The sequence below is a fragment of the Aspergillus undulatus genome (genome assembly GCF_047715775.1).
Source record: "Aspergillus undulatus strain CBS 261.88 unplaced genomic scaffold BDV17scaffold_9, whole genome shotgun sequence".
Classification (NCBI taxonomy): Eukaryota; Fungi; Ascomycota; class Eurotiomycetes; order Eurotiales; family Aspergillaceae; genus Aspergillus; species Aspergillus undulatus.
In genome coordinates, this window is record NW_027396613.1 from 459,139 (window position 1) to 485,355 (window position 26,217).

Below are 26,217 nucleotides of genomic sequence, written 5' to 3' on the forward strand. Positions count from 1 at the left end.
GTGAATCTAATTTTCACGTGCTGTCGACTCATCTCCCAACGGCAATGGAAGAGCGACAACGGCACACGCAGTCGCAGCACAGAGCAGAACCACCCAACCATCGTTTGATGCAGCTGCAAGACGAGGGTGGAGTTGCCTGCACGACAGTGGGTTCAGACTGGCTTGGTTTTTTTCACAATGTGTCTGGCTAATCTCAACCCTGGTAGTGGTGGGCGTGTGCGTCGACGACCGATCGGCTGCTGTGCTGACGGAATCTACTTGGGTTCGTTGTATCTGGACGCGGTGTCGCCTTGTTTTGCCTCCAATCTATGCATTATCAGAGGGCGGCACTAGCCCTGAGTCTATATACGTGGGTTGGCTGATGCTTCTATTCGGCCGGCACAGCTCCTCAGCTTCTCGCTGTCTACTGTTCGACTCAGTCGACGACGCCATGGATCAGACATCGTAAGTATCATTCTTCCCTCGGCGCACCAGGAAACTAAAGATTTGGAAGATGTACGAATTCCAAACGACCACCGAAGTTGCGATCGGCCTGCAATGAATGCCATGCGGCCAAGGTATGCTCGCCGTCCATCCCTACTATCGTGGTATCTCATCCAGTCTAGGTCCGCTGCTCCGGCGAAAAGACAGGCTGTCAACGCTGCTCAAATCTCCGTCTGAAATGCGCTTTCTCCATCTCACGAATTGGCAAAGTACCTGGAAAACGGAGTAAAGCCAACCGTGTCGCCGCTGCCGCAGTATCGGCCTCGTCGTCTGCGCCCATCTCGACTTCCTCCTCCATATCAACACCGATCTTGTCGCCCCCGATAATGACAGCAGCTCACAGCTTTGATGCCCCGAAAGCGTACGATGGGCGAAATGCCATACCAATCTCCACGTCCTCCTATCCGTTTACCCAGGAGTACCCGACCGCACACTCACTTGGAAGCGAAGCTACTTACGCCCATTCCCCAACTTATCCTACGCAGTCTAATCCAGAAGACCTATCAAGCCTTAACAACCTCTGTTGGACCGCGGAATTTGATCACCTAGGTGGCCCGGGCCTTTTAAGTCCAGACTGGGAGCTCGACGCCGATGAGTCTATCCAGCCCCTCGCATCCACGACCACCCCGATACACCCAGACGCCCATTCAAAGCAGTACCCTCTGCTTACCGAACCCTTCCCTTCCCATCAGTACATGATATACCTACAGCTCCTTCACGGTATCGAACAAACCGTGCAGTTTGCCCACCAATGCAAGTCTCCGGGCCACGGTAGTACTGCTTTGTCTGCCCTAGACTCGACCCTCGTCTCGAGTCAACGATACACTACCACCCTGCTTCAGCTTACTTCAAATCCTTCCTTTGCTCACACCTATAACGAAGATCACCTCCTTCTGTCAGTGGTCTTAGACAAACTCATCTGCCTCTATAGTCTCGCCTACTCTGACCTCAAACGTTCGATGGAGATCTACGACGGCATGAGTATGGGAATAACTTGCCCCGGGGCTGGATCCTTAGACCGATGGACACGCTTCGGCGCGTTTGAAATGAATGTCGCAGAGCAAATGGTACTTTGCCGCAGAACCTTTGCAGAAGAGTTGGAACGGGCTAGGGCATGCTTGGGGAGGTTGATGGATGCAATGGGACTGGGCTTGTCCACGCCGGTGTCTGTCTCGTCTTCCCACGGGAGGCATGAGTCGATGTGCGAGGAGTTGAAGCGGAAGCTGGATGCCTTGATGGATGATCTCGAGAGGGATCAGGGAAATGACGGCGTTCATTTGGTGTGCTGATCGGCTTTTTTTCGTTTGACCATATCAGATTGGCTATACTTTCACACTTAATACCTTGACTTGCGAATCTACTTTGTTTATGTTGCTCCGACTGACTCTTACTTTCAGTCTTCCTAGGTCCTTGGCCATGCAGTCTCTCTTATCGTCTTACATAGTATTAGCCTGGCGCGTAGAATAATCCCAATAAACTGGGCGTCAGACGTTCCATGGAGTCCTCAGCACGTCATGTACATTCGCATTCCTAGTTGTAACCAAGGACCGTTCCCCTAAGAAACTAGATCCGTGAAATAAAAATACTCCTGCGAATCTAACCTAACAATTTGCCGTACCTGTGACCGGAATTCAGCCTCCACAGGATCCGGGCATGGCCAGTTACGTACCCATTCAATCAGGTTATATAGGTACTGTCTAGGTAAGCCTTAGGAGTTCGCAATGGTGGTCGGGAGGGTCCCGGCCGTTTCCAAAACTTGAGGTCCCTATAATCAAGCCTACGGCGCTCTGCACTCGACTTGAAAGCTAACGCAAAAACTAGCAGATGGATACATCCGAGGGGCTTTCGTAAGGCGAACTGGTCATTCACCTTAACAAAGTTCTATATCTTCTCTGAGCTCTCTTTCGATGAAGCCCGATTCCATGATCGACGGGAACAACGCCCTTTTAATCTCCATACCTAGTTATCTTATCTACCTTCTTCCCTTGGGATTACTACGGCTAGAGTCCGTTCTGACCGAGGTCTGTGGAGGTGCCAGAGAAATGCAATGTACAGATAGAGAGGACACATGAATGATGTTTTCTTCATGCTTCCTGACCGCGTTGGGCACGTCCTGGAGGCTATGCCATGTCTTTTGGGGCTAGCTATCTAAGTTCTGTTTACCTTTTGCATTCAGCACCGCTTTCTCTGTTTTAGGCTCGAGTCGCGGTGTTGATCATCACCAAGGACAATGTCTTTGTTATTATATAGATGTATTTTCTCCCATCTATCAATAACCGAGTACCAACAACTAACACCAACCCAACCCAACCAAACCACACAGGAGTTGGCACAAACTATACAAAAAATGAATCATGAAACCCCACCCTTAACCTCGACCTCGACCTCCCGTGCCTCTCCCTTCCCATTAAAAAGCCCTCGCAGTAACAGTAGCAACCGGCTCAATATGCTCGGGCCTATAATCAGGATCCTCCAAATACGACCAAGCAGGCATAAAGTCGATATCACTGCACCCACCCTCCTTCGGCAAGCCAAAGATGTCTGTTTGGTCGGGGAGGTCCTTGTACCAGCAAGTGCAAGTGTCCTTGTAACTGTCGCCCAGTATGGAGGTGTCGGTGTCTTTGCATTCGACCCCGCCGTGGTCGCCGCTGGGAATTGTTCCGGTGGGGTCGTCGGAGTCGGCGCCGACGGCTTGGAGTTGGTAAACCTTTTTAGAGAGTCAGAGTTAGTTGAGGTTCTATGCGAGTGATGAGGTAGATGGGAAATGGAATGGACGTGCCAGGCAGACGTCTTGGAGGCTACCGCCGTATTTGCTGTCCGTTGTATCGGTGTCGCACTGTTGAATTGTTAGTGAACTGATGGACCATGGTCAAGGTGAGGACATACGCCATTAAGCACCGTCCTAAACCGATCCATGCAAAGATCCGTATCGCGCAGCCCAGCCCCAGTAGGTGGCCACGTAACCGTGCCCGTACAAGCACCGCCCGCAAAGTAAGCCCCAATCCACAACTTATCACTCCCCCCGTTAACATCGTAGCTCCCGCTCGCTCCCAGAGCCTTCCCCTTCCCGTCAGGAGTCTGTCCAGTTCCCTGGTTAATCGGCGGCGTGAACACCATATCATAGAGCCCGGTGTTGCCGCAGAAAGATTTAATGGCGTTTTCGCCGTCGGCCGCAGTGAATGATTTCCGGTCGCCCGAGGAGCCAGCACACTCGGGGGCAGGCGTGTCGATGTACCCGCTCCATTGCCGGATCTGGCTGTTGAAGTCGTCTGGGTAATCAGAGTCCGGCGCGAGGGTGTCGGTGTCGGGATCGTTGTCGAGGGTTACGACTTCGTCGTCGCCTAGGTCGTTGGCTGTGTAATCTGTGTCGGCCTCGTCGTCTGTTGCGACGTCGTTCGGGAGAGCACCCGTGTTGACGCCGAAGTTGCCGTCGCTGTCGTAGACTAGCAGGGCGTTTGTCCTCCTGAACCAGTCTTCGGCTTGTTTGTCAGCGAGGGGCAGCCAGGGGTACTGGTTGCCGTCGAGCTTGGACTGGACGTATTTTGCTGGGGAGGTCAGATCAGTAGATCCATTACATTGGTATCCAAGGTCCACGGTTGGAAGGAAAGATTGGGGATACATACATAGAGCGTATTGAGCGTAGTTATCTGCATTCATAGTAATGCCTTCCTCAGCAATCTTCTCTATGGCAGTCCGAGCAAGGACCTTGCAATAATAAGGCTGGTAGACATCGACCTTGACGAGCTTCTTCTTCCAGTCGCGGCTGTCCGGCTTCTGGACATACTCGTAGATATGCATGCTGAGATCGGGAATCCGGCGGTTGTTGTTCTGCTTGTAGGTCATGACGGCGGCGTGCATCATCTCGTGCAGGATGATGTATGCTGACAGCGAAACAGTCAGCATCTAGGCAAACTGACCATGGACGGAACGTTCAAGTGGGTAGGTAGAGGTGAGGATGGCCGATGGTAACTCACCCTGGTTCTTATACTTGGTCAAATCATACCGCCACTTAAAGTTGTCATTATTCTTCTGATCATTGATCGCATCATCCAGCTTCTTATAGTAGAAGAACTGATCACAGAAGTGCATATTGCTCAACGAATCATCCTTATTATAAGCCGGGGCATTGTTCGGATCCTCTGCATCGGTTTTCGTGTTCCACTGATACGCAATGACACCTTGCCTGCCGCATCGATTCTGGTATTTCCTATCATTGTCTAACCCGCAGCGCGCATTCATCCTATACCCGGGCCACACATCGCTCAGTCGGAACGTGCCGATGTGGTCGAACACAGACTGGATGTTGCCCTGCCAGTCCTTGTTCAGCGCGCTGGGACCGAAAAAGTCCATGGCCCCCGGGTCGTTGGCGAAATCAATGTTGTCGACGTGTAGAGCCATGGTCACGGCGTCTTCGTGCGCGTCTTTAATGGCTTGTTGTTGGTCTGAGTCGCAGTCTTCGAAGTGAAGCCATGTCCACTGGGCGCTGACGTTGCCGTCGTCGCGGGCTTCGATGGTGCTGTCGAATTCGAGAGGAGCTGCATGTGTGCTGAGGAACGGAAGGAGTGATGAGGCAAAGAGAAGAGGCAAGTGGTTGACGAACATCTTGACCATGGTCGTTTTTGCCCTTCAATGGAGCGTTTTCGTTGCAAGATTGTTCTATGTACTGTCCAGTCAACGGACCAGGTGTAAGTCCTATATATACTCTCTCCCCTACTGCAGTCCTAATGTTCTCTTGTTGACTCGCAAGGGCCTACAAGCACTGGCAAACTACGAGACGAAGGTGAAACAGCTACTCCAGGCGGCTGTGTCCCTGTCAGTCATTTTGGGGGCCGGCGCGTAGACAGACTCTACAGCTTCAGGCTAAAAATCAGCCCTAGGGCAGCCCTTGCAGGGGCTGAGCCTGGGGGTTTGGGGTCCAAACTGAACTTGGCGCAAGTTATTACGCTTCTTGGCCCTGATCAGCCTGTAATTTCAGCTGTCATTGGCCATAGTCCACTAGCCTGTTAGGCAATCTTTCATGACTTCTTGGGATTTGAGATTAGAAAAGCTTCTCCGCCCCCAAAGTCAGCCAAAGACGGGAAATTACTCAAAGCCTCAGATGTCTCACTCCTACTCTGGGGATCTTCTCATTTCACACACTTCCTATCACCTTCCAGCTTGTAAACATCTGTCTATCTAGACTGCCATCCCCCGCCCTGATTACAGTCCTTAGTTCGGCGACCATGACCAAAAACACTCAACAACCCGGCGCCGCTGGACCGCAGCCCTCTAAGCCCCTTCACCAGCGCAGTCCGACAAAATTAGCACTTACAACCATCACAATCCTCCTTCTCGCCTTCTTCAGCTACATCTCTTGGCACTATCAATCTCCTGATCTGTCTTTCTCAGCCTCCATCCGTGAACCCGATCTTTCCGGCGGATCCGCAAACTCCGTGATCGAGACGGAGGGCCATCCATGTCCCCTCCCCTCAACACGCTACAGCATCCGGACAAGGCAGGCGACATGCTACCCCTCATCGGGTGGTGTCTGGCTATCTGAACTTGGTCCGCTAGAGCTACAACATCTAGGCATCAACCGGTTCGCATCTACTGACCGTCCCGATCTGTCGAAAGAAGATGAGGACGCATTTTGCCATAAACTACGCATATTCGGCGGCTCTTGGTACGATCCGGATCCTGAGGGGCAGGATCTGTATGTTGGCGGAGAATGCCATGAGCTTGATGTGTTTGAGCCTGTCTTCTCAACTGTTCGGGAGGTTGGATTCCCTGAGGATGGCGAAGGTGGGGTCTGGATTCTCAACGTCGACGAGGAGACTGGATTGTTCCCCGAGGGAATGGTAACTGTTAGGAATGCGTTGACTATGGATGAGCGGTGGGAGGCACTCAAGAAGTTAGGTGCTGTGTATTGTGAGAGTGTTGAGGAGTGCAGTTTACTGGAGGATTTGAGGAAGGAGCCGTGGGAGTTGGCTGGGAATTGGGATTCGGGGGCTAATGATGCACTCTAGATCGGAAGGTTGGCGTCTCTTGAGCGGTATTCGGCAGTCTATGCTTTTATTATGGTCTGATCAAAGTGTTTTGTTGGATAACTGCAAAACCATTGTTCTCTTCTATTTGTACTCGGAACCGGGGACGTGCTATGAACTGCGGGCATCATTCGACCGAATACATTACCTGACGACCTTGCGAAAGATTTACAATTTTTCATTATTATTGAAGCCAAGAGGTATCTGTATCGGTCTACAAGCCGTGCACTGAGATGGGTCTCACTATGCGCACACGGCCACGGAGCGAACCAGCTCACCGACAGCCGGAGACATGATACCGTTCGAAAAGAGAATCTCACTCACTTTAACGTAGATCTAGTCCTGAATATCACATTATCCCAGCCAGTAATCTACGATCCAGTTTCACCGATATGGATCTTACGTTGTGTAACCCTCTCCGGAGTCAGGAGTATAGAAAACGCCTCTTCGTATCAGCCCGGAGATGGGCGGAGTTTCTGGATACATATAACATCACTAAACTAGGCCTACATTCGCGGTTTCCTTGTACCGCATTTTCAAAAATGCCCTTGTTCATTGTTGTTGTCGTTTTCTGGTTTCAAGCAAGCGGTCCCTGGAGCCAGCCATGGAAACCAACGTCGACGAAGCATCAGCGGCTATAGCACAACTATCATCAATAGACGTCTCCGATGATTCGTCCCACCGAGAGATAATCCAGAAATGTCAATCTATCATAAGTACCCTGCAAGACCCAGGGCAGGTGGTCATGGAGACCCTCGCCAGTGTGCTCATCCCCATCTCCATCCAAACCCCACCCCCCTTTAAAACAAAAAAAGACAATAAAACTGACCAATTTCCCAGGTCGCCAAATACCCCTGCCTCGTAGCCCTAAGCAACCTAGGTATATTTTCAGTCCTCGCATCCACAACCGAACCCCTAAGCGCAACCCACCTAGCCGAGAAATGCTCTGCCGACAAATGGCACATAGTCCGGCTGATGCGCGTCGACGCAACATGGGATATCATTTCCAAGATAGGACCGGTGGTGTACGCTGCGACGGGGGCGTCAAGGGTCTTTGCAAGCCCGGCTTTTGCGGCGGGGTTGAGGAATACGTGCATTCCAACCAAACAATCTACACACAGGCTATAGGAATAGGTGCTAGGTATTCTAACACGAATACGAGGTCTATGCAGCCTCTTCTCAAGCCAGATCATCTCCAATCTCCCCGCATACCTGACGGAAACGTCGTACACGAACCCAAGCGAGCACGAGAAGAGTCTATTCCAGTACCACTTCAAGACAGATCTCGGTTTGTTCGAGTGGCGCGCAGGCAACAAGGCAGCCATGGACGACTTTAACCTGTTCATGACGATTCAGCGCACGAGGGGGCAGCAGGTTGAGACGTTTAGGATCAAGGATCGGATCTTTGACGGCGCGACGGTTGATGACACAAAACCACTACTCGTTGATATTGCCGGTGGGTTCGGGCAGGATTTGAGGCTTGTTAAGGGTGTTCTCACCTCTGGCTCTGAGTCTGGGTTGTATGTCCTGGGGAAAGGACAACTTGTGTTAGAAGACCAAGCACAAGTAATTCCCAATGTTCCAACAGAAATGCACGACTCAGACTTAACATACACCCCCCCCCCCCCCACGACTTCTTCACCCCGCAGCCCGTTTGGGGCCCAGCAGCGGCGTTGACGCCGGGCTACTCGCGGCTCCGGATCCTCGATGGGATTGTCCCTGATACGGGGGCCGACAAGATCATGGCGGCGTTGGATATTGGTATGATGGCGCTATTTGGGGCCCGTGAGAGGAATAGAGAGCAGTGGGGTAATTTACTGAAGGGGGCTGGGTTAGGATTGAGAGGGTGACGACGGGGGAGGATGGGTTTGGGTTGATTGAGGCGGTTTTCGTTGTTTAGGTTGATTTTGGAGATGAGATTTGGGTGAGAGATTGTTCAGCAGTGGTACCTAATGGGATAACTATTACGGGTTCTATATGGGGTCTTGTGGTTTCCATTCCGATATCAATTGTGTATGTATGGACGGTCCACGTACATAACTAATCAAACTCATCCCTCCGCCCATGCTCCTTCCACTATCGCCTCTACGTATCACCTCAAATCATCCCATCTGCTCCTTTGGACCTGTCATGTCCTTGTCCCCAATCCTCACCCTAAGCCCCAAACACCATTCCTCCGCGTCAATCAACCAGGACGGGGCAGCCAGAGATATCGTTGCATGTATACGCGAAGAGGTAGAGTAGGATTGGGAAGCCATTTGTTATTGCTGCTGCGCCGGGGCTGTTGGGTGGTCAGAATTAATTTGGTCTGGATCAGAGTGAATGGTAGGGATTGCTTACGGCCACCGAATTCGTATACCATTCTCGATTGTTTTGCGGAGGTTCTGTGGGGATTCGAAGGAGGTTCAAGTTGTAGGAGGCCGTCTGACCGTCTCAGGGATGAGGACAGGAAGCGTCCTAGGCCGCCCTAATTCCTACACTAGGCGATGTAATAAATAAAGTGTTAGGAAATGAGGACAGGAATATTAGTCTAAAAATCCATTGAACAATGAAAGAAAGTAGGTACAACCAACGCCGAACAATGTATCCCAAACCAACGTGTATGTACCAAACTTTTGACTGCAAATCATGCTAGGTACAAATAGCGCGACCGTAACGATAGCATATGTATATACTCGGATGTGGGATGATTAAGAGTCGTCAACAAGACGCTTCTGCTCCCACGCCTTCTTCGCCAACTCTAACAGGCTCTCCAGGTTCCCACTGTTCTCGCACATGCTCCGGAAGAGACCGTCTTGCTTGTTGACTAGCGTCCAAGGATGGTCAAACTCGACGACCCGACCGTGGTCGAGGACCAAGACCTTGTCGTAGTCGATGATTGTCTGGAGGCGGTGCGCGATGGTGATAATTGTGTTGTCACGGAGCTCCCGGAGGGTTTCCTGGATCTTAGCGTCCGTGGTGTAATCGATCGAGGCGGTGGCTTCATCCATCATCAGGACCTTGGGATTTTTTAGGAGAGCTCGTGCAAGGCAAAGCAACTGTCGCTGTCCTTGGGAGAGGTTGGAACCAGACTCAGACACGGGACTCTCGAGGTTGTGAAAGATGTTCTTATTGTCGAGGATGCCGCTGGCGGTTAAACTGGCCTCTTGCTCAGCATGTGGAGTTACCGGCGTTGCCGTGCCAGAAGTTCCTGAACCGATCAGGTGCACCCGTCGGATTGCAGTGAAGATCTGCTCATCGCTATAGTGACCAAACGGATCCAAGTTGCTCCTAATAGTTCCGGTAAAGAGAGTCGGATCCTGGGGAACGATGGTAATGGCTTCACGCAAGTCTTTCAGGCCGATGCTGCCAATGTCCACGCCGTCGATGTTGATATGACCATTCTCTGCCTCCAGACCACGGAAAAGAGCAAGGGCGAGAGAACTCTTTCCGGCACCAGTGCGACCGACAATTCCGACTTTCTCGCCAGACTGCACGGTGAATGAAACTTGGCGCAGCACAGGGTCAAGATCCGGGCGGTATCGAGTAGAGTAACTGGAGAACTTGACCTCACCACGAGTGGGCCAGTTGACAGGCGGTCGTGAATCTTCAATAACCGGAGATGCCTCCTGCTCAACCTCGAGATACTCCTTGACACGTTCGACGGAGTTCATGCTCTGTTGCACTTCAGAGTAAAGTCGGACGAGCCACAGGACGTTCTCGGTGAAGGTCACGGCGTATGTCAGGGAAAGACCTGCGGCACCTGCATCGATTCTACCAATGTTCGAGAGGATAAACGTAGCGGTCAAGAAAGACACCAAGGCTCCAGTGATATCAACACGGAACGCGAGCCATCGGTTGGCGGCCCACAGGTAGATGTGAGGTCGGTTGTAGGAGTTGATGCGTTGGTGATTGTCTACAATGAACCGAGGTCCATCGCCGTAGGCACGAATAGTGACAATACCGTTGAGCGTCTCGCCGAACTGTTGGTACAGGGGACTCCTTTGTACCGACTCTAGACGCTTCATATCACGGGAAGCGTTAAGATAAATAGCTCCCAAGGCGAAGTAGATCATGGTGATAAACACCGCAGCAACCAAGAAGCCAGGGGTGATGATCGAGATGAGAATCACAATCATGATGACGGAAGCTAAACTGTGAAGCATGCCAATTGCAACAGGCGCAACTTCCTGGTCAACGGCTTCAACATCCTTGGAGAACCGGTTCATCAGTTGACCGAGGGGAGTTGAATCAAAAAATTTGAACTTGGCGTGCATAACTTTCTTGAGCAGGCGCTTGTGGATGTGTTTGGATGCATGCAGGGAGCCCCAAAACAAAACACCTTCGCGGGTGGCAGAGATTGCAATGTAGAGAACGCCTAGAAGAGCGTAGATACCCAAGTAGTACATGACATTCACGTTGTTGTCCGATTCCACAGCATTCGTACCCAGCTGGTGGTGGAGACCAGAAGTTCGCGGGACGGTAAGGGTATTGAACGACGGGAACTTGAAGTTGGTCAGTGCGGAATAAGTTCCTTCATTGTCGATATCGGCATTGTTAGTGCTGTACGAGTTTGCCCATTGGCGGATCCAAATGTTGGTCGACACAGATCCCAGTTGTTGAAGAGTAAAGACAAGAGCCGCGACGATCCAGTAGTACCACGGACCCATCGACAGAAGGTACATCTTGATGATTGGCCATTTGATGCTGCCGACAGCCTTGGACTCTGCCAGCTTCGACTTGGCCGTCGTTGACTTTTTGATCGGCTTACCGGGCGTTCCATTAGTTCCACCATTGGCGTGAGGCTCGTTCGAATCGTTTCCAGTATCGGAAGGTCGGCGGGATCTAGGAGGGGTAGAGCTTGCCCGAGAGCCCGGGCGTGATTTGGTGAGATCCTCGCCAAGAGCTTTGGAAGCCCCTGGCTCGTCCGGTCGGCCCTTGAAGCTGACCTTACCATTCTCAATGGCAACGATATAGTCTGCGTACGGGGCAGTCAAGGCGATGTTATGGGTCACAAGGATGCATGTCCGGTTTAACATGAGAGGGCCGGTCAGTGCCTGGCTGAAGATGTGCTTGGCGGAATGAGAGTCGACAGCGCTGAGACAGTCATCGAGAAGCAAGTGGCGGGCTTTGCTGTAAATGGCACGAGCAAGCGAGATTCTCTGCTTCTGTCCACCAGACAGACCGATACCTTTCTCTCCAACTAGAGTCTCGTCACCCGCATCAAGAATTTCAAGATCACGCTCCAAGGCGCAAGCCTTGATGACGGCATCGTATCGGCGTTGGTCGAATGGCGAGGCGAAGGTGATGTTTTCCTTTATGGTATCATTCACGAGCCACGCCTCTTGGGCGCAATAGGCGACACTCTCAATTAGACCTGTACAAGGATCAACGGGCAATTCGGCTCGGTTAGCCGTGCCACCAGGGAGGTGAACGTTTCCTTCCAAAAGCTTCATTTCTCCCAGCAATGCCATCAACAGAGACGTCTTTCCTGAGCCTGTTTGCCCGGCGATGATGTTCAGTTTTCCGATCAAGAACTCAACGTTAACGTCAATCAGCTTGAAGGTGTCTTCCTGGTCGGCGCTCTTCTTTCCGGTACCCCAGGTCAAGGTGGCCTTCTCCAGTGCAATCCTAGGTTCGAGAGTATCTCCATCAGCTAGCTGCGTGTACTTTTCAGTCTCGGCTTCATTCAGATATTCGTCGACACGGTCGAGTGAGACCTTAGATTCTTGGACGTGAGCCACCATGTCGGCCAACTGGTCGAGGGGAATACGAAGCAGGGAGAACATCGAAAGCGCGGGGAACGCGATCGAGGGTGTTAACTTCTTCCCTTCAACAACCGTGTAGAGGAAGAACGAAGCGAAGGTGATCAAAATCGGAGTCCCGTACCAAACCGTTGCGGCGGTAGACCAAAGAATGTAACGGAAACGCAGGGCCCGAAGCTCAGCTCGTCGTTTTTCATTGACAATGTCCTCGAAACGCTCCTCCCAGGCGAAGTACTTGATAATTCGAATATTTTGGAGAATTTCGTTTGTTGAGTGAATACGTGCGTCGGTTCCCTTGAGAATCTGTTTCTGCAGGCTCGAGAACTTTTTGGCGATGATCAAGTTGATAGGGAGCATGAGGACCATGATGATGATACCGGCAAACGAGCTGAATCCAAGGAGTCGGTACAGAAGCGTGACTGCAATGACAATCTGCGTAGGCACGCTGGCCCACAGGAAGTGCAGATAGGCACCAACTTCACTAACTTTGAAGGAATCAATAGCCATGAGGTTGATGATTGTTCCAATGTTGGCGGATGATTCGCCTTCTTTTTCCTCCTTCTTGGAAGTATCGTTCTCCGGGTCCGCGGCGGCGGCTTTCTTCTTACGACCAAACGTGAGAACCCGCCTCAATCTGCTTTGCGGAGGCTTTTCCTCGGTTTTCTTGCTAGGCGCATCGACCGATGGGCCAGCCTTCCTTCGTAAAGCCTTGGCATAGATCTCGCCGATGATGATGGCCCGGAGTTTCACGCCCATCCTGCGGCCAATCCAAAGAGACTGCCCATCGGCCACACCTTGGGTAGCGGCGGAGACAAACAAAAGTACTGCGTACAGCCATGCAGCGTTCGGCGTGGTTGACCGTGGGTCTTCAACGTACTCCAGGATTGCCTTAAGAAGAAGAGTAGGTATGTATGTGAACAAGTTGGAGAAGATGGTCCATAAGCCCTGTATCAGGATGGTACCAGCAAAATAACGTAAGAGCTTCACTACCAAAGGTCCTCTGTACTGTCTGCAGCGGAAATCTTCCAGCACTGTCGAAGCTTTCTGGGATGCTGTCAAATTCCAGACATCCTCCAGCTCCAGCGATTGTCTATATCCCTTGAAGATAAGCGGATCCAGCCATGAGAAGGTCGCTAATGACAGCAAGCTCGCAACCGGGTGTCTGGCCGGCTCCAGTCCCTCCTCGTGTGGAACAAGAACGGGCTTGTTCCCTCTGCGAGTGCTCACGGAAAGGAGTAAAAGAAAGCTGGACAATGAGAACTCGATTGCGGAGAATGTCATGGTACGTCTCGACATGGGGTAGATAACGGAAGATCGGAAAACGCAAACTGTGCACAACCATTGTAGTCCATAGAGCGCAGTAGTATGATTCCACAGCCTAGCCAACGGTTGTAGCTGACGCACCGAGAAAAGCAGCCGGACCAAAACCAGAAACAGTAGGTAGCTCCAGGAGATCAGTCGAGCCACCGCCGGAAGACGGCCGTCATAACCCCAAGCATCCGATGTCAAAACCAATACGAAAGCAATGACTTGTCCGATTAGCGCAGCTGCTTCCAAGGCAACAAAAGCGATCTCGCCGCGGGGTCGATCGAGCTCGAAATGCGGCAGCTCAAGTCGCGCTGCTTTGACTAGCATCGGATCCGATTCGTCCGCCAGGTCGTCCGCCCCTCGTGTGTGCTGCGCGCCACCGGCATCGTCGCTCGGCAGGAGTTCGTAGGAGAAGCTCTTTCGGGAAAAGACGTAATGATAGGCGACGTGGGTCAGAATGAGTACAAGCGAGAGGGCGCAAGCGGTAAGTGGCAGGATTTCTTGCAGATACCTAAGAACGTTGCCTGTTAGACGAGCCCCTCCGGACGATCAGATAACAGCATACCTGCGTTGGAAACAACGGGAAAGATCATCGACAGCCCAGATCGGGCCGGCGCATTGCGGAATCATGGCGAAAGCAGTTCACGACAGAGAAGTCGCAAAGGAGAGCGAAACCCGCCTCTTTTCAGCACCGGACAGCACACGCAGCCAGGACGAGAAGAGGCGAGGACAGACTTTTCAGACAGCAAGTTTGCGTTCTAGATCGTCACCAAGCTCAGAAAGAAAGGCAAAAACATGGCAAGGCGGGGAACACAGAATAGAAGAATACGAGATAATAATCGGGGAGCTCTGGCGAGCAGCAACAATGGGGCCGTGAAAGAGTAACAGCGGAACAATTGATAAAGCAGCAGTGAAAGGGAAGGGAGCAGCAGATGGAAATCGAGATGACGGAAGGGAAGGAGTCGGAGGCGGGCTGTTAGTAAGAACTGTCGGATTGGACCGTCACCGCCCACAGTTCTTGCTCGCAGCTAGACTCTTGCAGTCCCCGTACCAGTATCGTTCGTGATTGAGTCGATTCTTTGCGTCTATCTGCGGAGTTCTTGCACAAGGTGTTCTGAGTCAATCCCGTCCCACAGGCCCAGGTTGTGCTACTCCATGCAGAGCATCTGAGCTGTCCACCCCCGACGCGCTATCGGCAGCATCCAATGATGACCACATCCAATACGAGCTACCAGCCCCCGTCAGATTCGACAGTTGAGGAAAAGATGGGCCTGAGCTAAGGCCTGGATCTTCCACTGCATTCTTGATTCAACCTGGATCCCGGCTCTCCAGCTGGGACTGATTCTGTCCTGCATATCAGACCGACTGATAACGCTAGACGTCGGTCAAGGAACAGGGATGCGTAGTCGGAGATAATCAAGCTAATTGTCTGTGCTCCCGCTGCTGCTCGTGACGCCAGGGTCACCAGGTCGTCGGTGTTACATGTGTTCATGGCCTGATTTTCTGTCTCGTCAAGTTGTTCATGTGCCCATAGGCGGCCAAATCTAGATTAGAACGGATATATATATGTATGTATCGGCCGCTTCATGCACGAATCCCCACTCAACGGTCTCCCCCGCTTTCCGAGACCTCTTGACTTTCGAGGAATCAAACCTAGTTTTAGGGACAAATACCCTGTATACTGGAGTTAAGTCTACGAAACACCAGGTGTGGGATCTCAGGTAAGTCTGTAGGTCAGACGCCCCCAAGGTTGGACTCTGCGCCACCCGGAAGGTTCCGTTATCGGCGTCTCGCCACGATCAGTTTGAGAGCGCGAATGGCGTCAGGCAAGTCAGTTTCTTCCACCGCAACCACCTGAAACCGATAGCCGCCCAGTCTCCTTTCCTGGCTTTTTGTGCTCTCTCTCCCCTTTCGTTCATTTTCTCTCTTCCATCTTTCTTTCTTCTCCCTTGTCTTTCATGCGACAATCACTTGCTCGACAAGTCCCTTTCGGCATTGTCCTCCGTCCCTACCTATAGCCCACCTCGAGTGCTCCCTTCCGCAACAGCCACTCTCAATTTCAAGACTACAACGCCACCCACTATGGCCGAACGGATCTTGATGAACGAGTTCAAGGCTCTCTCGCAAGAACCTTGGGTGAACCTCGAGCTGAAGAACGACGACATCTTCAACTGGACCATCGGGCTTATTGTGCTGAACCCCGACTCGATCTTCTACGGCGGCTATTTCAAGGCCGCCATGAAGTTCCCTTCAAACTACCCATACTCGCCTCCAGGTATTCCTCCACCCTCAACACAACACCGAACCATTGCTAATAGTTTCTGGAATAGAATTCCGCTTCCTCCGCCCTCTCTGCCACCCAAACATCTACCCCGACGGCAAGCTCTGCATCTCCATCCTCCACTCCCCCGGCGAAGACGAAATGTCCGGTGAACTTGCCTCCGAGCGCTGGTCGCCCGCCCAACGCGTCGAGTCTGTCCTTATCTCCATCATCTCCCTCCTCGACGACGCCGAAGTCTCCTCCCCAGCAAACGTCGACGCGGGTGTTCTCCTCCGCAAGGACCCCGAGGCATATAAGGAGAAGGTGCGGACGTGTGTGGAGGCGTCGAAGGCCGATATTCCCGAGGGATTCGAGATGCCGACGCACGAGAGCACAAGACCTCCGCCGAAGCATGTCAAGGATGACGACTCCGACTTCTGGGCCGAGAGCGACGTAGATGATATGTTTGGGGGTAGTGGGAGTGATCAGGAGGAGATGGACTCTGATGCTTTTGAGCAAGGGGATGAATCTGGGAGTGACGACGAGTGAATGAACGAACCTTGGGAGTGGAGATGATTGAGGGTACACCAGTGTCGCTTCTGGGAAACTCAACTCGACGGACGAGGCTGGGCTTCGGGCTTCACGACAATGACTGACTGGGTTTTCGGTTCGGGCACTGGCATAGCGAGGCGCTCGGTATATTAAGGGTTTCTTTATATTTGTTATGTTATGATATCCAATTTTCGCGTTCAAGTGCATCGGTAATTGACTTTACTTCCATAGAACTAGCTTTAGACTTGCTTGCTCGGAATAGACATTGCTCAATTGAGTTTTATGAACCATGTTTCGCAGACTGTCTTCAAACACTCCGTCAGAACGCCCTTTCTCAGCCCTTGGTCAAGGTTGATGCTGTGTGAGATTCCTCCTATCTGGATTCGGCTCTATCTTCTATCCTCCTAAGAGGTCCATGCTTCGGTAATCTATTCAACATAACGACCGACCCGGCCTCTTGCCTTTAGTGGACAACAGCTTGATCTACCATATAAGCGAGTGCTAGACCATAAGAATTCTCCCACCGTGTCTGACTGCTCATAATCCGAGGCAGCGTGGGTTATGCTATGGTGATGGCCATTAAGCTGCGCACGGCATAGCTCGCTGACTTCATGCTCTCTATCTCTGAATTTTGGTTTTCTTTTCAATGCGTACATGGACATTGGAGGTATCTGCAGGCGCTGAAAACAATCCGACCACTCACCCACCAGCGCCTCGCGGGTGACCACTTTTATCTGTAATCCTCATGTCCTCACAGCGGTGATGAATAAATCCCAAGACTCCCAGTAAAAGCACTCTACCCCCTCCCCCGAAAAACAAGATCCAACCCCCCCTTCTGCACAGTAAACTGCTCCGTCGTCTCGCCCTCAAACCTGCCCCCGTCCTCGCCCGGTCCGAACGAAATATCAAAAGTCATGACGAGCTGCGCGATCATGGTGCGGATGTTGAGTAGGGCGAGGGATTTTCCGATGCAGCCGTAGGGGCCTATATGATGGTATCAGTCGAATTCATGATCTTAATGGTAAGTGGACGGGGGTAAAGGCGCATGTTAAAATCTAATTACCTATCGAGAAAGGCGCAAAGGCATCCCTGTCCTTGATCAAATGTGGAGACTGATACCATCGCTCGGGAATGAAGGCTTCGGGATTGGAGTAGGTGTTCTCATCTGTGAGATAAAAGTTAGGGTATCAAATCAGCTTTAGATATCTAGGTAAGGAAATAAAGTAAAGCATCATTTCCCTAGGTGGAAACATGGACATACCTCGCCCAAGCACATATTGCGGACACCAGACAGTCATATTCCCCGGGATGCAAGTTCCACCAATCTCGATACCCTCCGGTGGAGTTTTCCGCTGCAGCGCGGTGGGAATTGGCGGGTGGAGGCGTAGAGCTTCGTTGATTATTCCGTTGAGATGGGGGAGGCTGGCTATCTTGTCGTTCTTGTACTCGTATGCGTACTCGCCGCTGTTGGTGTCAAGGGTGCAGGGAGCGAGTTCCTGCCGCAGTTTTTCAATGTGTGAGGGGTGTCGCACCAGCTCGTAGAGGATGCTTGCTAGGGTTGTTGCTACTGTGTCGCTTTGGTTTGTCGGGTTACTTAGTAGATGGCAAAGCAAGGTTGGAACATCAAGTTAGGGCTAGTGCTCACCTGCCGGCAACAACAATCAGCTGGGACTCTCCCGACAACAGATTCAATTCGTGTTTTGTCGGTGATCTCCCATTTAAAGGCGCCAACATGGCCGACGCAATGTCCGGGATCGATTGATCAGTCTGGTTGAATACTCACTGATCAGTCCTGGGCCAAAATTCCACCATGCGCTCGACCAGACAAAACCATACCTGCAATCGCTGTTGAAGCTGCCTGGTGCAGAAATCAAGAAACCGCCACCGATCCCTCGCAAGCCAAGGAATACCCGCTAGGAGCCTCAGCGCCCACACGGAGGGCATGAAGCTCAGCGCCGCCAGGCCCTCCTGAAGCGACTGGACGACCAAGTGTTCCTCGCTGTCTCTCTTGTCAAGCATACTCAACCCCTTCCCAAAGGCCAGATCACCCATGACGTCAAAGCTATACAGCCCAAACCACTTCGTCACATCGACCGGCTTCCCATTTACAGCGCAGAGGTAATCGATCAACTTCCTGCGGTGCACGCGGATCCGCTGCTCGTACATGCGTAGCCCGCGCTCACTGAATGCTGCGCTCCAAACGCGACGACGCGCATGGTGCGAAGCTCGCTCGCGCATTGTATGCAATGAGATGACGGGTTTGTTCAGATCGTACCATGCTGCCTTGGTGCATTTTGACGCTGCGCCGTAAATGGCGTTGACAGCGGCCGGGTGTGCGATGGAGAGCTCGGAGGGCCCGACACGGACAAAAGGGCCGTAAATTTTATGCAGATGGTTGAAGTGGCGAAAGGCGTCGCGTTTCTTGCCTAGTTGTGCCGAGAGACAAAAGCTTGAGGCTCTGTATGCTGCTGGACCTGGGAATTTGCATAGAGGGTGGAGGAAGACGCGGTAAACTAGCAGGCTGGTGTATAGACCAAAGAGGTAGCTGGCTGCGGGACAGAAAACTTGGAATGATGCATCATGCACGTTACTGCCGTGTTTGTATACCAGATATACGACCGATGCAGAGGTAATCAAGGCCAGGGCATTGAGATAGAGCAGGCCACTCAGGTGGTGCTCCCCTCGACGGAAATAGAAAATGTGAGAGAGAGTTCCGGCTAGGACGGGGATAAGATGCTCAAGGGACATGCCTGCTAGGAGGTTGAGCTCGCAGAGGTGAAGAGTTGAGGCATCTGGCCAGAAGACCCGGGATACCCCAGCTTGCTCCCTTTTATCCTGAGCACGCACCCATACCTCCTTTCGACACCCCTGGCATTACGTGCAGAAGGTACAATGGGGCTTCTTCAAAATAGAATTCTGGTATCGGCTGGATACTGTATACAGAGCGGGTATCATGTCCACGTCCACGAGCCACGACGGACCAGCTCAAGTAGCTATGTAATCCTTTGGCCGGGCCAGAGGCCGATATTGCCTCCTACAACCCCGGGGTGGGAGACACAGTGGTTGCACAGATGTACAGAGCACCAGACTATATTGGTAGTCGTATATGTAACGTGGGGTGTCTCATGTAGGGCTGGAAAATTTCAGGGTCTTCGCAGTTGATAGAGCCCTAATTCGGAGGGGCTTCGAACACTACTACTTGTCCTTAGTATCCCACGATTGATGCAACCCATACTACCTAGAGATCCACCTAGACTTTTGCCGCAGTAACTAGACGATTGAAAAAGCCTGCCATCGTCCTCTTACATCAGGTTTCAATTCCAACTAGGGGTATGGGTAACTGCGTTCACCCGTCTCACCACTTTAGCGACGGGGCTGGATATACATCCAAAATGACAGGAGGCTTGTCAAAGCGAGGTTTGCTCGTCGAAGGTCGGACAAAATTCGAAGCGAAACCACCACGTTAGTGGTTCGGCTCCCTACGGTTGTGGGCTACCCGAATTAGCCTACAGACCGCCGATTACTTTGCTCACCTAGGGCATGTGGATTTTGTAACCCCGCAGCATGGTATGAGGACGTCTACTTGTTCACGGATTTGAGCACTGTCAGTTTAGCTGGGGTTGGATACACGGGCTAACTATCGTAAATGGACTACTGACTGGGGAGACATACAAGCACTCTCTCTCCCCCAGGGCGAAATTGCGGTGTAACAAAAGGTACCCACTCCTGTATGAGGCGTCCTGCGGCTCATTAGCACATGGTAACTACGAGTAGGTACTAATATGGCAGCTCAGGTAGGACATGGCTCCGAGCACCGTTTCATGCAATCGATCCCACAGACGGAATGCAGTAGCTTGTGGACGGTGTCGGCCCGTTATAGTAGAGAGAATTAACTTTATTAAGGACAATATGGATTGTTCCGGATACTGCATTGGAGCCTTACCGATTCCAATCATATGAAGGCTTCAATACCTGCGCGCACAAGAATCACAATCGGGACCGCGCTTCTCATGGGCCTCACGAATGGCACGATAACAGCCACTGATTATTACGCCCACCTCCAGGCTACAAGCAGAGTCGTCTGCATGATGCTTCAGCGCCTGGTAATGTCGCCGCTAGACGCTAAATGCATCTCAGACCCTGTTCCCGTTGTCAGCTACCGGCGTTCCCAGGGGTTGGGGGAAGGTAGTAATGAAAGAGGCTTAATTTAACGTATGCAGATGGATGGAATTCATGCCCGGCGAGTGATTTGAACTGAGGACGGAAATCCCTGGGGCTGTGTGACGAGAAGAGACCGGGATATAACCTGAGGTTGCCCAGCCCCTAGGCTGGGATCGATAGAAGGAAATTGGGCTATTTATGGAAGCAAGTTCGGTCTGATGCATCCCGTCCTTTTGGTAAATGACAGGTCTCCACTACCGGAGCGATTACACCACCCTTCGAGTGGGTTGATTCTTTCAGACCATCGACAGAAGAAACCCATTATTCTGCAGCCGCTGAAACACCTGCCCCGGGTCATATTTCAACGAGACGGCTTTCAGCCTCTCCAGATTCTCCTCGCCATAAGACGCAAGCAGATTCTGATCCCTCGACGCATCGCCCATATACACAAACCCGTTACGGAGTCCTCTCTTCAAACCCAACGATTTCCACTTATAGAGATACTCCGTACGGCGTCGTCGTCTTTCTCATGCTCCCAGTCGATTAGGGTCGTCCATCCTGACCGTAACCAGGGGACGGTGAGCTTAGAGCTGGGGAATGGACGGAAGAGCACATGAAAACCTACACTGCGCATTCCCGGCTGCGAGCCCGAGGCACTTGCCCCCTTCGTCATGGCCGTACTTGACCACGGCGGCGGTGATAGGCTGCAGGATGAAGGTCTGGTTCGCGGCCGTCGACGCCCCCCACGACGAGGGTTTTCTCCCTCCAGAAGGCATGCATCTCTTTGTACAGTTGGGCGTCGATCTTGGAGCTCGCGCCGCGGTAGTCATGGCGTTAAAACCTGCAGCGGCGATAGCGAGGATCAGCTTAGAAAGAAGGGGCAGAGTGAGTGAAGATAAAGAAAGTCCTACTGCGGAAGCGTGGCCGATGCCGCTGCGTCCAGTATCTGTGTGAGTTGTAGGACCGTGCAGTCGGCAGCGGGAATGGGGTAGGTTATTGCAGGGATGGTTTTAAATGGGGCAAAGCAGGCCGGTCTTTCTTCCCTGGGCTCAGAGTATATCAGGTCGAGTATGATGGCGTCGAGACCAACGATCAAAGCGACGGTGGCTCTGGTATGGGAGCAGTTGTGCTGCTACGAAGCAAAGGCGTTGATAATGGCGTCTATCTGGTCGAGTAGGTATACACCGATTTCATACCAGATGTTGTAGAGGTCGAACCGGGCGACAACGCCTGGTGGGTTCAATCAGAGAGCTTCCAAGATGCGTAAGAGGTGGCGAGGTCTGACTGACCGAAATTGGCGCCACCCCCCTTCAGTGCCCAGAAGAGGTCGGGCTTGTTGTCGGCATTCACATCGGTGATGGTGCCGTCACCGAGCACAATCTGGCCGAGACTTAGCAGGAGAAGAGTTGAGAAGGGAACGAGTCATACCTCAAATTTCTTCACGTTATCTGTCGCAAGCCCATACTGACTTGAGAAATGGGAGAACCCCCCTGCGACAGACGTCTTAGTTCAACACTCTCGACTTTCCACGGCAAGACCTACCTCCTAAGATTAAAACCCCCGACTCTCACTGACGGAATGCGACCACCGATGACTGAGCTTGTGCATATCTAAGGCTTCGTAGACCTAACCCCACAGCGCACCGGGGCCCAGGCTCACGACCTCGTCGGTGACAGCTACCTGATTGATACGGCGAAGATCATTGACGAGGCCGGGCTGGCGTGTACCCGCCCAGCCGGGGTTGGGTGAATGGCCTCCGCTGCGGACGGAGAAGGTCAGATGCAGAGAGTTGATGACTTTTAGGACTAGAAAGACCTCGTTGGTTGTCCTGGGGAGCACGACAAAGGAGGGGGACTCGGAGCAAGCAGTCGACCCGGTTAGCGGGGCTCAAGCGTTAGTTTCTGGTCAACCAGCAATGCCAAACGGGCGCTGACCAGTATGCATGCAGTGCAGCTATATGGACCGGGTTACTTTCGACAATGAGCCCGAAGAAGACGGAGAGTAGAGACTGCGCGAAGGCAATGGGCACAGAAGCCGCGGCCTCCTGATGCCATAGCACGGCGGCGGCATTGGGCTCGCTCTCAGGCCAGCCCTGCAGCCCCTGGGCCTGTGCAGGAGCGAAACCAAGACTGGAGGCAAAGGCATTGATCGTGCGCGACATGGTGGGGTGGAATGATGAGAATGGTCGAGAAAAGTAAGGTAATTGGTTACATGAGCTGTAGTGGAGGAGGAGACTAGGGTAGGGGTAAGCTGTGAGATAAATAGACACCCTCGTCACCCCAGTTTCTTTGTTTCTTTGTTTCGTCTCACAGTAAAGAACGTTCCCCTCCTGACCATGCTACAACAATCGTCAAATCGCACCAATTACATTGGCGACCACCGGGCTGGCTGGTTGAGGAGCGTCCCCGACTCGATCCTGCCGTTTGGCCAACTCGCCCGTCTTATCCCCCCTGCCGGCCTTTTTCTGATCTACTTCCCTCAGCTATTCTCACCGAATCTCCTACTGCTGAATCTGATATAGCTCATGCAAGCCTCCAGCTTCTGGGCGGTAACATTTTCGTGTCCAATGCCATTCACACCTGGAACGACGCGATCGATACCCCGCTGGAGCCCTCGTTGAACGAACACGACGTCGGCCGATCCCCCGCGGCGCAGTATCACCCACCGCTGCATTTGCATTTACTGTTACTCAAGCCCTCGGCGCCTTGCTATTTCTGAAATCATCCATCCCGGGAAGCTTTCTCTCGGCCAGCCTATACGCGATGCCCGGGATTCTCGGATGGACATACCACCCTTGGGCCAAGCGGCACACGTACTACCCCCAGCTGGTACTTGGCCTCTGCCTGTCGTGGTCTGTGGTAATGGAATGCTTAGCGGTTGGGTTGCCCATTCTGCGGGGTGCCGACAGCGACAACACCTCGCAAGCCACTGTCCGCATGTTTGCTGCCTGCACCCTCTGCGCAATTGCCTACGACACCATCTACGCACACCAAGACCTAGCCGATGACCACAAGGCAGGGATCAAGTGCCTGGCCGTTCTCCATAGGGGCAATACAAAACCACTAATGTGGCGGCTTCTCCTCGCAATGACCCCGCTGCTTATCATGTGCGGGCGGCTTGGAAATCTGCCGGTGATGTACTACTCTGTCCCTGTGCTGGGGTCGGCGGGGTCGCTGAGTGTGATGATCTGGAAGGTCGACTTGAGGAGTAGCAGCAGCTGTTGGTGGTGTTTCGGCAACGGCTTCTGGTTGGTAGGGGCGTCGTTCGTGGGTGGTTTGTTAATGGAACTGGTACTTAGCCCCAGGGCTGGCGTTGAATAAGCTGACGGCATCATACCTCCGGGCCTTGCGGTGCTCGTTCGGGGTGGAGGACGTGGCACCAACTCATTTACTATCTAGACAACGCTATGCAGGCAGATTTTAAATATGACGGCTGACATGCAGCGAAGATCCGGCTGGCCCTGGGTGATCGCTCGTCTTGACTCTTGACATGTACGCAGTAACAATTTCATTAGGTAAGTCAATAGGAGGTGAAAAGCTTCAGAATTGAGGCATAAAGATTACGCTTCCAGAGCCTCATACACAACTCAACCGCCACTGTTGAGAATGGCTTCCCTAGCCCCAGACTTGCTGCCTCCCCCGGAGACAATCAATGACACGCACAAGGTGTACTCCGCCGCAATAGCCTGTATCGTCCTCGGATTCGTGTCCAGCGCGTGCGTGATTGTACGGCTTGCGCATCGGTTTCACGCATGGGTGTCTGGTGCGGATGGCTATGCGGTTGGCCCCGGACTGGTGAGTCAAGTGCCGTAATCAAGGTTTATCATGTTAACCAGGCTAGCTCTTCTACATCGGATGGACCGCAATGGCCGGCTATGTCAATCTCCATGCCGGGGTTGGAAAGCCACTCTGGGAGATCACCGAGGGGGAGTTCTCGGTCTGGTTCAAGGTCAGGTATACATCTATTCATTCGGGCTCTTCCTTTCATATTAGACAGAGTCATCTAATCCACCAGCAGGGCATTATAGGCTCAGCCTAGCTCTACCCGCCATGAGCATGAGCATCAAAACCTCCATCCTGCTCCTCTACCACCGCATGTTCGCCCAGGCAATGCCCCGTCTGCGCCTCTTCCTCTGGCTCCTGCTAGCCTTCCAGGTAATCTACCTGATCGCCTTCTCGCTCTTGCCCATCTTCCTCTGTCGTCCTCTTTACAAGACGTGGCATCCGCTATAACGCCCGCTGTATTTCAATGACTGGTAATACTATTACACACAGGTTGCCCTGTACAGCGTCAGCATGGCGTTCGATCTGATTCTGTTCTTCACCCGGTTGTACTCCGTGAGCAAGTTGCAGATGCCGCTGCGGAAGCAGATTGGGACGGCGGCGATTCTTGCGTTGAGGGCTGGGTATGTGCATTCATCCTGTTTATTCCACTCAGTCCGTGATGAAGGTTGGGTTGAATGGAGGGAAAGACAGACAAGAAAATTCCGCTAAGCTGGAAGTCTTCTGTATAGCGCTTCTGCATATCAGCGACGTATAAGCGGGGTATATTCGTGCAGCAAATGACTCGATACTCGCGTATCAACCCCGTGTGTAAGTTGGAGCTGCAGCCCGGGATTGAAACCTCATCAGTCGCTAATTCAGGTCCACTCTCAGGGACCGAGTGCCAAATGAGCCAGCCTGTCCCGCCGCAGTTCGACGACTACGGAACAACATTCTGGATTCCATCGCAGGTAGAGCCTTCCGTGGCATTAATCGGGGCCTCTCTTCCCGCAATACGACAGTTGGCGATTAATTTGAGGCGGAGCGCCGAATTTTCGGCAGCAAGGTCCTTTGAATTGGGGCAGTGAGACTCGAGCAAGGCTGCTACTGGTTCTTATGCATCGTATGATAGGTTAGACGGGTGACGCGGATGGGTTGGACTGAATGGTAGGACTGGGTTGAGATATACCTAAATGCGGGATATTGATAGAATGCTTCTAGCATCCCCGACAATGGCTGCAGCCAATTATAGCAAAAGAAACGCCTGCGTAGAGTCAACCGCCAGACTACAAAAGACAAACAAGGACGTACATAGGTAGATTCCGCAGCCAACACCCCCTCGCCATGGCCGACTCAAGCCAGCTCTGGTTCTCCGTGTACGTTTCCGTCTTCGTCTCTGTGCCCGTCCCCGGCTTCAGAGCTCAGACAATGGCAAGGACTACTAGAACATTAACTAACGAGTCTGCGGAAAAAGGTTCAACGGAGCCATAACGACAGACCTCGTACCCGACCCCGCTCCAGACATCTTCCCAACTTCATCTACGCCCATTCTCAATCTCATCTTCGTCCTAAGGGTGACATTCACCCGCTCTCTATGGCTGTCTCTCTCCTCCCTCCCCCGCTGCACTTTCACCCCCACCAATCCGAGTACGTCCGTGTCCTAGAAGGCCAGCTATGTGTGGAGGGAGAGGGGAAGAACGTTTTTGGCGCTGGGAGGACACCTGGACCGGCCTCGACGTCGGAATCGACATCGTCCCCTTTGCGTTCTGAACTTGGAATCGAAACCCAGGACTCGAACTCGATTGAGGCCCCGCCGTGGACAACGCACCGTCTCTATCCACCGCGTGACTTTACAGAGTCAGGGTCAGACACAAAGCGCATTGTATTCCTGCTCGGCAGCAGCGACTGTACCGCCCAAAGCGGAA

The 26,217-nt window shown here is 52.5% G+C and overlaps 11 protein-coding genes across 11 annotated transcripts; 7 read left to right on the top strand and 4 right to left on the bottom strand.

The window, feature by feature from the left end:
• Positions 1-809: 809 nt before the first annotated feature.
• Positions 810-1,772, top strand: BDV17DRAFT_288725 (uncharacterized protein; the record flags this gene model as incomplete). The annotated part of the gene is made up of 1 exon (XM_073761473.1): positions 810-1,772. One exon carries the CDS (start codon positions 810-812, stop codon positions 1,770-1,772), a length of 963 nt encoding a protein of 320 aa, XP_073618498.1.
• A 1,118-nt stretch (positions 1,773-2,890) lies between these two features.
• Positions 2,891-5,094, bottom strand: BDV17DRAFT_288726 (uncharacterized protein; the record flags this gene model as incomplete). The annotated part of the gene is made up of 5 exons (XM_073761474.1): positions 2,891-3,190; positions 3,272-3,319; positions 3,370-4,028; positions 4,107-4,364; positions 4,458-5,094. The coding sequence occupies 5 exons, from the start codon at positions 5,092-5,094 to the stop codon at positions 2,891-2,893; spliced, it is 1,902 nt and encodes a 633-aa protein (XP_073618499.1).
• Positions 5,095-5,627: 533 nt separating this feature from the next.
• Positions 5,628-6,910, top strand: BDV17DRAFT_256215 (uncharacterized protein). Its single transcript, XM_073757038.1, has one exon. It carries the CDS (start codon positions 5,706-5,708, stop codon positions 6,486-6,488), a length of 783 nt encoding a protein of 260 aa, XP_073618500.1. The 5' UTR covers positions 5,628-5,705; the 3' UTR covers positions 6,489-6,910.
• A 200-nt stretch (positions 6,911-7,110) lies between these two features.
• On the top strand, positions 7,111-8,406 carry BDV17DRAFT_288728 (uncharacterized protein; the record flags this gene model as incomplete). The annotated part of the gene is made up of 5 exons (XM_073761475.1): positions 7,111-7,269; positions 7,347-7,597; positions 7,679-8,072; positions 8,156-8,267; positions 8,330-8,406. The coding sequence occupies 5 exons, from the start codon at positions 7,111-7,113 to the stop codon at positions 8,404-8,406; spliced, it is 993 nt and encodes a 330-aa protein (XP_073618501.1).
• Positions 8,407-9,059: 653 nt separating this feature from the next.
• On the bottom strand, positions 9,060-14,511 carry BDV17DRAFT_241212 (putative ABC bile acid transporter). The gene is made up of 2 exons (XM_073755969.1): positions 14,124-14,511; positions 9,060-14,069 (listed from the first exon to the last, which is right to left on the bottom strand). Exons 1-2 carry the CDS (start codon positions 14,186-14,188, stop codon positions 9,197-9,199), a joined length of 4,938 nt encoding a protein of 1,645 aa, XP_073618502.1. The 5' UTR covers positions 14,189-14,511; the 3' UTR covers positions 9,060-9,196.
• Positions 14,512-15,136: 625 nt separating this feature from the next.
• BDV17DRAFT_256219 (putative ubiquitin conjugating enzyme (UbcC)) lies at positions 15,137-16,660 on the top strand. The gene is made up of 2 exons (XM_073757039.1): positions 15,137-15,833; positions 15,889-16,660. Exons 1-2 carry the CDS (start codon positions 15,641-15,643, stop codon positions 16,365-16,367), a joined length of 672 nt encoding a protein of 223 aa, XP_073618503.1. The 5' UTR covers positions 15,137-15,640; the 3' UTR covers positions 16,368-16,660.
• A 506-nt stretch (positions 16,661-17,166) lies between these two features.
• BDV17DRAFT_301804 (cytochrome P450) lies at positions 17,167-19,118 on the bottom strand (the record flags this gene model as incomplete). Its single annotated transcript, XM_073764315.1, has 5 exons — positions 17,167-17,354; positions 17,434-17,535; positions 17,632-17,945; positions 18,016-18,137; positions 18,207-19,118. The coding sequence occupies 5 exons, from the start codon at positions 19,116-19,118 to the stop codon at positions 17,167-17,169; spliced, it is 1,638 nt and encodes a 545-aa protein (XP_073618504.1).
• A 1,121-nt stretch (positions 19,119-20,239) lies between these two features.
• On the top strand, positions 20,240-20,665 carry BDV17DRAFT_241308 (uncharacterized protein). Its single transcript, XM_073755971.1, has one exon. The coding sequence runs from the start codon at positions 20,327-20,329 to the stop codon at positions 20,579-20,581; it is 255 nt and encodes an 84-aa protein (XP_073618505.1). The 5' UTR covers positions 20,240-20,326; the 3' UTR covers positions 20,582-20,665.
• A 162-nt stretch (positions 20,666-20,827) lies between these two features.
• Positions 20,828-22,692, bottom strand: BDV17DRAFT_280143 (FAD-binding oxidoreductase; the record flags this gene model as incomplete). The annotated part of the gene is made up of 9 exons (XM_073759837.1): positions 20,828-20,999; positions 21,153-21,290; positions 21,443-21,663; positions 21,715-21,761; positions 21,821-21,911; positions 21,960-22,021; positions 22,090-22,130; positions 22,168-22,385; positions 22,456-22,692. The coding sequence occupies 9 exons, from the start codon at positions 22,690-22,692 to the stop codon at positions 20,828-20,830; spliced, it is 1,227 nt and encodes a 408-aa protein (XP_073618506.1).
• A 300-nt stretch (positions 22,693-22,992) lies between these two features.
• Positions 22,993-23,950, top strand: BDV17DRAFT_241280 (uncharacterized protein). The gene has a single exon (XM_073755970.1). It carries the CDS (start codon positions 23,294-23,296, stop codon positions 23,849-23,851), a length of 558 nt encoding a protein of 185 aa, XP_073618507.1. The 5' UTR covers positions 22,993-23,293; the 3' UTR covers positions 23,852-23,950.
• Positions 23,951-24,136: 186 nt separating this feature from the next.
• BDV17DRAFT_288734 (uncharacterized protein) lies at positions 24,137-25,956 on the top strand (the record flags this gene model as incomplete). Its single annotated transcript, XM_073761476.1, has 5 exons — positions 24,137-24,325; positions 24,372-24,484; positions 24,559-24,685; positions 24,806-24,936; positions 25,767-25,956. 5 exons carry the CDS (start codon positions 24,137-24,139, stop codon positions 25,954-25,956), a joined length of 750 nt encoding a protein of 249 aa, XP_073618508.1.
• Between the last annotated feature and the right edge of the window lie 261 nt (positions 25,957-26,217).